The sequence below is a fragment of the Chiloscyllium plagiosum genome, unplaced genomic scaffold (genome assembly GCF_037043375.1).
Source record: "Chiloscyllium plagiosum isolate Xiang-an unplaced genomic scaffold, Cpla_swu_hap1 HiC_scaffold_34, whole genome shotgun sequence".
In the NCBI taxonomy this organism is placed as follows: Eukaryota; Metazoa; Chordata; class Chondrichthyes; order Orectolobiformes; family Hemiscylliidae; genus Chiloscyllium; species Chiloscyllium plagiosum.
The window spans coordinates 16535721-16544017 of NW_028270172.1; the positions used below are offsets into that span (position 1 = coordinate 16535721).

The 8297-nt window shown below is 39.0% G+C and overlaps 1 protein-coding gene and 1 long non-coding RNA gene across 2 annotated transcripts in view; one reads left to right on the plus strand and one right to left on the minus strand.

Moving 5' to 3' along the window:
- The window catches only part of LOC122564502 (uncharacterized), a 44125-nt gene that overhangs the window by 25544 nt on the left and 10284 nt on the right, over positions 1–8297 (plus strand). The window contains exons 5-6 of the mRNA XM_043719479.2: positions 3708–3841; positions 5481–5604. Of these exons, the coding sequence (XP_043575414.2) occupies positions 3708–3841; positions 5481–5604 (258 nt within the window). The remainder of the gene's footprint in view (positions 1–3707; positions 3842–5480; positions 5605–8297) is intronic.
- LOC148141126 (uncharacterized) overlaps positions 7656–8297 on the minus strand; it is a 136304-nt gene continuing 135662 nt past the window's right edge. Inside the window, exon 3 of the long non-coding RNA XR_015752822.1 lies at positions 7656–7793. This is a non-coding gene — a long non-coding RNA (uncharacterized LOC148141126). The remainder of the gene's footprint in view (positions 7794–8297) is intronic.

Here is an 8297-nt window from a genome sequence, read left to right on the forward strand (position 1 = left end):
AGGAACAATGGAAACAGATAGTTCAGCTAATCATTATCTTGGTCCTGCATTGCGTCAGGGTTACCTGTACAGCTCCCTCTGAGGAAGTTTCTCTTCTGAACAAACATACCGATCTATCTTTGGAACGTATTCCTCAGCTTTATTTCAGAAAAAGGAATGGTCTGCCTTTTCTCACAACACTCTCGACATCCTCAGAAAACTCCAAACTAAAATGAAATGCCAGCGAGTGTTTCATTGCAAAAGGAAGTGCCAAAGGCCCTTAAGGATGAGGCAACAGCTGTTCTTGAATTGTTCCATATATCCTGTTGCTTCATAGTCTCCACACTCCCAGCATTCCACAATTAAACGTGGAAAATATTGCTGTCCCTTGCTTCATCCTTGGTGTGAGTCACACCAGTGGCAGTGCATTACTGCATGTGTTAGTGCATACCTCGACCTGCCTCCCTTATTACTCTATTGGAAAATCTACACATTTGAACTTTTTAAAAAGAAATTGCAGAGGGTTGGAAATCTTCCATAATACTTATCAAATAATTTTGTGTTTCTGTAAGAATGTGCCAGTGAAAGCTCCACACAGGTCGTGTAAGAGAATTTCTGCATTCATTAAAGAAACTGCTGGTTAATGTAACAGTGCTATGTATGCCATATCGTTGAGTTTGGGCATGCAGCAGCTATTTTTGTTGTTTAGTGCATTTCCAGTAGAGGGCAGAAAAGGATAACTCTTCCATGCTCTCCTTATCAGTCCCTCCCAATTCAATATGAAGACAATTTTTCCACAAAACTTTACTTTGTAATAAAATTAAACATTGCTGCCCGCCCCCCCCCCCCCCCCCCCCTCCCCCCTCCCTAGTTACCTGTATGGTTGGTTCTACTGGATAGAAAGTGGTAACAAATCTAATGAAGAGCTGTACTCTGAGAGTAGTGAGAATGTGGAGATCTGCATTTAAGGGGAAGCTAGATCAGTCCAGGAAGAATAAATGATGTTAATTGGGCATAAAGTTTGAACCCAACCAGTTGAATTAATCAGGACAATGCAGGTACAAGAAGGAGATAGGCATAGCTGGAACTGCAGTAGATGGGGTCAGGTTGGAGAAGACTTGTGTAGAGCATAAACACATGAGCTGAATGGTCTGTTTCTGTGCTGCAGTTTCTATTGTCTTGGGACCATTCTTCATTAACTATGGTTATAATTTAGATTTCAAAGAGTCCCTGTAACCAAAATTTGTTAAAACTTTTTTTATGGATAAGTTGCAAACTTTGTCTGTCCCAGAAAAGTGTCCCTTATCATGTCAAAACAAGTTATGCTTTCAGATTTTCACACTGAGACTAATATTTGACACAGTAATAGAATATGGCTTGTATCTTGTTGCTCACAGTTGGTTTGATATTGAATTTGTGCATATAGAAATAATCTTCTATAATGAGACTGGACACATTTACCTCACACATGACATCAATAAAGATGTTCTCCTGCTCCCCCCACCCAGTCTTTTCTGCTTTCTCTGAAGATGATTACGACAACAGTTCATCAATATTGCTGAAGACTTGTGTTCCAAAACTAGCTACGCCTCGAGCCCAGAGCCAAGACACTGGTATCTATTGGAAATATGTAAAATTGGCCAGGTGTGTCCTGTGCTCTAAAAACAGGAAAACAGGACAAATCTGGTCAATACCCGTCCAATCAGTCTGCTCTTGGTCATCAGCAAAGTGATGGGTAGAGCTTTTGATAGTGCTACTAAGTGGAACATGCAAAGGAATAACACACTAACTGAGTCTCTTTCTGCTACCTTGATGATGCATGTCATGTTTGACTCCTGCCTTAATTTGTTTTCCTCTTGGTCCTATTTGAATTACTGTCTTCTGACCTTACGAATTCCCTTTTTAAGTAGCAATTATGTGGCTGATTCTCGGACTTTTGCCAGATTTCTTTTGGATGTGTTTTAACAAAAAAAAGCTGTTGTTTCAACTGTGCAGGTGAGGTAATGTGTTTAAGCTCCTTGATCTTTGCCTTCATACTGGTTATTCATCAAACTTCTATTTACTTAATAGATCTGACAATCAAGATAACTCACCTAGAGATCAATTTGTTTTGCAGAGTTAATACAAAGAGAGTCAACCTTGACTCGATGGTTGTACTCTTGCCTTTGAATCAGGTGGACGTAGATATAAGGCCCCGTTCCAAAGACTGGAGCACCTGTCTTAGGCAGAAACTGCACCTCAGTCCAGAGGCACTGTCGCATTGTCGGTGGTACCATCTTTATGATGAGATAGTAAATCGAAGCCCTAGTTGCTGTCAGATAAATATAACAGATCTCATGGTCACATCCAAGAAAAGTACTCTGCTGATATTCCAGACAATAACTTATCTTAACCATTTATAGCTGGCCATTATTGCATTGATGTTCATGGGATCTTACTGTGTGTAAATTGGTTTTCATGTTTCCTTCACTACAAGATGTCTGATTCAAAAGTACTTGAGAAGGTTTGATAGAGGTACTCAAATCATGAGGATACTGGACAGAGTGGATAGGGAGCAATTGTTCCCATTGTTAGAAGAATTGAAAACAAGAGGGCACACTATTAAGATGATTGACAAAACAAGCATATTTCCATGCAGCGTGTGGTTAGGGTTTAACATATATTGGCTGAGCATGTGATGGAGGCAGGTTCAGTTGAGGTATTTTTGAGGGGATTGGATTGTTATCTGAAAAGGAAGAATGCGCAGGGCTACAGGGAGCAGGCTGAGGATGGCACTTAAGTGAATTGTTTGTTCAGAAAGCTGACACATACACAGTGGATGGAATGGCTACCTCCTGCACTGTCATAATATATGATCTTGTGAAATGACTACCAAATTGTCCACTTTTATCTTGTTTCATCCTTCTCCTTTTACCTCACCTTTCCCAAAGCCCCCACAGACTGTTATAGTTCTTTGAATGCTATTTGTCCTCTGATAGCATGCCTTATTTAGGAGGTAAATGATGGAGTTTGAAACATTGTTTGATCATGTGATCACCTAACATCTGGGTGCATACCCCCATGTGACCTCTGGAATTCAGCTCTTTTGTCCACATTTGAAAATCCAAGGATGTAATAAGGTTAGGAGCCAGGTGGCCCTGCCAGAACCCAAACTGGGTATCACAGCGCAGGTTATTGATGAGTAGATGCTGCTTAATAGCACCCTCCATCACTTTACTGAAGATTAAGAGTAGATTGACAGAGCAGTAATTAGTTGTATTGGATTTGTCATTTTTTTTGTGCACAAGACTAAGCTGAGCATTTTTCCACGTTGTCTGGTAGATGCTTGTGTTGTGTAATTATATGCACTGATAAAACTATTAAAGCCAAATATCATTGGATAGGAAAGCAGATTAATTTAGCAAGTTTGAATAAGTTTGCGGGGAAGATGTGGAAAAGTTGATTGTAATAAAAATGTCTGTAATATTATTGGTAATGATATTTGCATGTACATTTTGGTAATGTTTAAGTATTTTGAGGCATATGGATACTTTTTAAATGCAAGTTGTTTATGTAGTGCTATTTATGTTAATGTTAATAATTTAGAGCTCTCAATTTTAACCAGTAGGATGAGAGTTAAATAAAGCCATGCTTATTAAATGGTACTAAGCAATTATAACTTTGAATTGTGAATGAGGAGTGCAGTGAGGTGCTTTGTGATGGTGACAAGTCTGTTTCCTGTTGGACAGGAAATGCTCCTCCAAGTTGGCACTACAGAGACACATGGGAACACATACTGGTATAAAACCATTTCATTGTCAGCACTGTGATTATAAAACCAGGCTAAAGGCATCACTGATACAGCACATGAGAGTCCACACAGGTAAGAATCGCAAATGTTTTTTGTTGCCTAATATGTGCTGTAAACTTTTGTCGGCATTTGTCCAAGAAAAATTTGAAATGATTTTAACTGTGCTATTCCATTGTAAGGTGTAAAGTTCTCTCTCAATGTTTTCTCTCCAGTTTCCCTTATGTTTTCTGTGGATCTGGAAGCCCAAGCAGCAGGACCAACATACTGTCAATTTTTTATTCAATAATTCTATTGTGGTAGACTCAGGAATTGACCTGGAAATGACTGCAATAACCCCTCTCAGAACTTGTCATAATGATTAGACATTACTCCCCACTCCCTCTCCTGTCAGGGTGTCAGACTTGGGGAAGTGGTCGAGCCAATGAACAATAGCAAGTGAAGGGTCAAAGACATGACACTTAGCAGTTTAAAAGTGTAGCTGCAGAGACCTTGGGGACTGTTCTTTATTGGAGTGGATGTAGAAGGAAGTGCTGTTTGAAAAGAATGGGGAGGATGTGGGTGACAGTGACACAAAGAAATTGTAAAGAATGGCCTTGGCGTTGATTACATTTTGAGAGACAACAAGGTGGAGGAGATAGCTTTGAATGGGGACAGGAAATAGAAGGAAAAGTTGAAGGAGAATAGATAGGAATCAATATTTTAAAAATTCTGTTAGGGAAGCGCACAACTTTTTTTTTCCTCCTTTCCACTTGCAGCTGTATATCAGCTTATTTGGTAAATCTGTGTGTCATGGGATACTGTGTTGCCTGCACTTTCTTTCCATCCCTTGCCACCCTTGTGGTGGTGTCCCACCTTCTGGAAACATTGCAGTCCATGTAATGTAGGTACACCTGCAGTGCTGGTATGGCTGGGGATACAGGATATATTTTGCACAAGCAACGACGGAGGAACAGCAATATATTTCAAAGACAGGGTAATACATGATTTGTGAGTGGCAGCAAAGAACACTTTGTTCTCAATCTAGCCATTTGAGATTAGGCATTTGAAGGGTACCATCAAAGAAACAGTGAGGAGTTGCTGTAATGTAACTTATAAATGTTACACATGGCAATCATGTGCACCAATGCTGGAGGGAGTGACTGTTTAAAATGTAGGCTAGGACATGGATGAAGCAGCTATTTTGTCCTGAATGGTACTTAGCTCCCAGAGTGTTATAGTAGCCCTCATTTAGAAAAGTTTGAAGGTTTACTATATTTGCAAATTGTATTTTGTACATGATCATTCAGGCAATGGCAATCACTGTGTGTGAGCTGTTGAGTTACTGCTCATGTATTTCTTGTACATGATCTATTAGGTCAGTGCCGGCCCTTTGCTGAGCAGCAAGTATTCAGGTTCTGAGAGTTTACTTCTTCAGTTTGATGCATGAACAAGGATGGTTGTCAGGGAGGTGAACATATTGAGTACAGTGTGATTTGTTACTGTAATACTTACGCTGCTCAAAACTCAGGAGAGCAAAGAGCATTAAAAATGAAGTCTACAATAATGAAATACAGGAGGCTGAGTCTACATGTCTACAACCCTGCTGAGGTTGAAAGTTCTATGTTTGTGAGGGAGAATAAATGGGGAAAAAATTGTACTTCTGAAGTGCGCAAGAACATCTGAATGAGGTTGTTTTATAAGACCTGTCGCATTCTTTTCTCCCTTTCCAAAGGTGAGAAGCCCTTCAAGTGTACAATCTGCCAATATGCTTCCATTGATGCCAGCTCTCTAAGGCGGCATTCCCGCACACATTCTACTGAGAAACCTTACAAATGCCAGCTGTGCACTTATAGTTGGTGAGTAGACAAATTATCAAAATATATTCCTGACTTTATTTAGCCTTCCCATTTCAATTGGCCTAGCAGCAGGAACAGGGCCATGAACCCAACCCTCAATAAATATTTGATTGTAATGGCCGATGAAATTGATGACTCTTCAAGAACATTTTGCTGCTTAACATTGTTGAAAGTTTGCATTTCCTTGAGGAGCATTCTGAAGTCAGAAGTTCTGTGTGAGAAGATCTTTGACAGTCCATGGTGAGAGTGGAGTAAGAAAATATATCAATTTCTACAAAGAGGCCTACCTAAGCCTGGCCACTGGGGTGGCAATTTCAGAAATCAATTGCATCATTCTTTGTCTGGGTGGATTCCACCCCAGCTGCTGTAGGGAGCCTCCTTTCCCATTACAAGATTGCTTTAATGGTCAAACACAAGTATTATTTCTCTTTGTCTCCATTTTGGTTTCAGTTTACGTAGTTTTTCCTTCATTGTATTCAGTTTTAGTGCTCATTTCTAAAGTTGAGAATGACTTGTCTTTCTTACAAAAATTAAAGTAAATCAGGCAGCTCCGTGATTAACATTAAAGCCGGAAGGAAACAAAAGGCCTCTGGTACTCCGATCCTGTAGATCTTAGCTACAGTGTTGATATATTGCAGGAAAATATATCAACAACACTTTTAAAAAAAAATGTTTTCCGTGTGGTAAAATTTGTACTTTGTTTCTGGGTGTTTATTAATATTGCACATTAAATGCCAACTCTGTAGTTAAATGTATTGTGTGGAATGTTATTGATCTCTGGATCAATGTTTAGACTTTGATCTGTGCTGAGTTCGCTGGTCACAGTTGGGTGTCAATGGAGGTATTTTATTCAGCGTCGTTGTTAAAAAGAAGTTAGGAAACATTTATGGACTCTGTTTTGCCATCTTTTCAGTAGCTTGAACTGTAGTATACTTGCCCAGCTAATACCCTGCTAATGCATTGGTATACTCCTCCAATTATCATACTGATTTAAAATGAGATGGTTGATATTAGAAACTTAAAACCCAGGTCTAAAAATTACATAATTCAAAATTATTGTCATTCAGAAAGAAAATGCTAAAGGAAATTGTTCTGGAACTCTACAGCTCTCAGTTTGATTCTTCATTTAACAGTAAGAGATTTAGTTTTGCATAGGCCTAAAGACTTTTTTCTCTAACAAGTGGATTAGATTTACCTTTTTTTTCCATAGAGGAAGAAGCCTCAAATTTGATTTTAAGTGACCCTTCCACGTGTATCTTTAACCAGGGCAGCACATAAAATAGGTCAGCTGCATAATCTACCACATTTCCGCCCACACCTTTAAACTATTCTCCACAATACACAAACTAGGCCTGGCATAAAATTCAGCAGCCTGTCTGATATATGGAAATAAATAATTGTAATAAATGAATAAGTAAAAGATAGTGGGGCTTGTTGGTGAGGCTATTAACTATGATAATATAGTGTCCATTCAAGTAATGTGGTTGGCATCCTATTTTTTTTTCATGGCCTAGTGAAAAAAGGGAGATGGGTGCAGATATCTCCATTAGGTGTGTATCCTGTGCACATTGGAGGCATCCCCCACCTTCCTCCCAAAACATAGCCCGAAACTCACTCCCTTCCCTCCCTGATTCCTCCTGCCACAAAACTCCTTTCTGAGGAAGGCATCTCATCACCCTGCTCCTTCCTTCACTACTGGGTTTTGATGTTACCAATTCTATTGCAACTCTTGAGGGTAGGATTCCTCTCAACTGAGGGACGGAGGTTCACTGTCGACCACTTTAGCCCAGGCTCACCCTATTGCAACTGTGGGGTGGACTTGCAAAATGTAGTACCAAAAATATTCTATTATCAGTTAGTAAATGGGAAGTTATGTTTACACCCAGCTATAGCCTTTTAATCTGACACCTATTTGTATTTTGTCTCTTTTTGTGTAACCATCTCTTGTTTGTTTACTCTCTCCTTTGTCAATTCTGATTTAAGTTGCACTCTTGGCCTTGTGAACATTTGCTTTTGTGTTTTACATTCTGATTACTTTGCTGTCTGTTTCTTTGTTCTCATATTTCTTTATTTGTTATTTATTTTTCTCACTCACGATCTCTGCATCCCACTTTGATGCTCTCTTGATTTTGTTGTGTGCCCCTCCTATTCTCTTTTGGGAATCGTGAATCGTCTTTTATCTTCTGCTCCTGTAACACCAGCGAAATGAGAGGCAATAAAAATGAATATATTATAGAAATGGTTGTTAATAAAACAAGATTTATATTGGGGAAACAACCATATACCCAAAAGCATTAATGGAATGAGAACATGTTGTTGCTTAGCAACCGCAGAATATCATAATTTTCTCTCACCGTTACTTTTGAATTTATTTTAATGACTCATCTGTGATTTTTTACTCACTGCTGATTAACAGTCTTCATTTTCAGCTTCCATGACAGAATTCTGACTGGTCAGGGTGAATTTTTATGTGGCATTTGACATGCCGTTGGTGCTCAATGCTATTTTTTGGATTTCACTTCAATGAGTTTCCTCAAAACTGAATTGCTCATATCTTAAGAGAAAAATCAGTGGATTTGACTCTTCTTGAGGTTTTCTTTCCAACCTTATTTTCAAGCTTACCTTTGACTTTTATACTTACTTGGAAGTGGATTAATATGAAATAACAAATTAAAAGTGACCAATCAAATGAA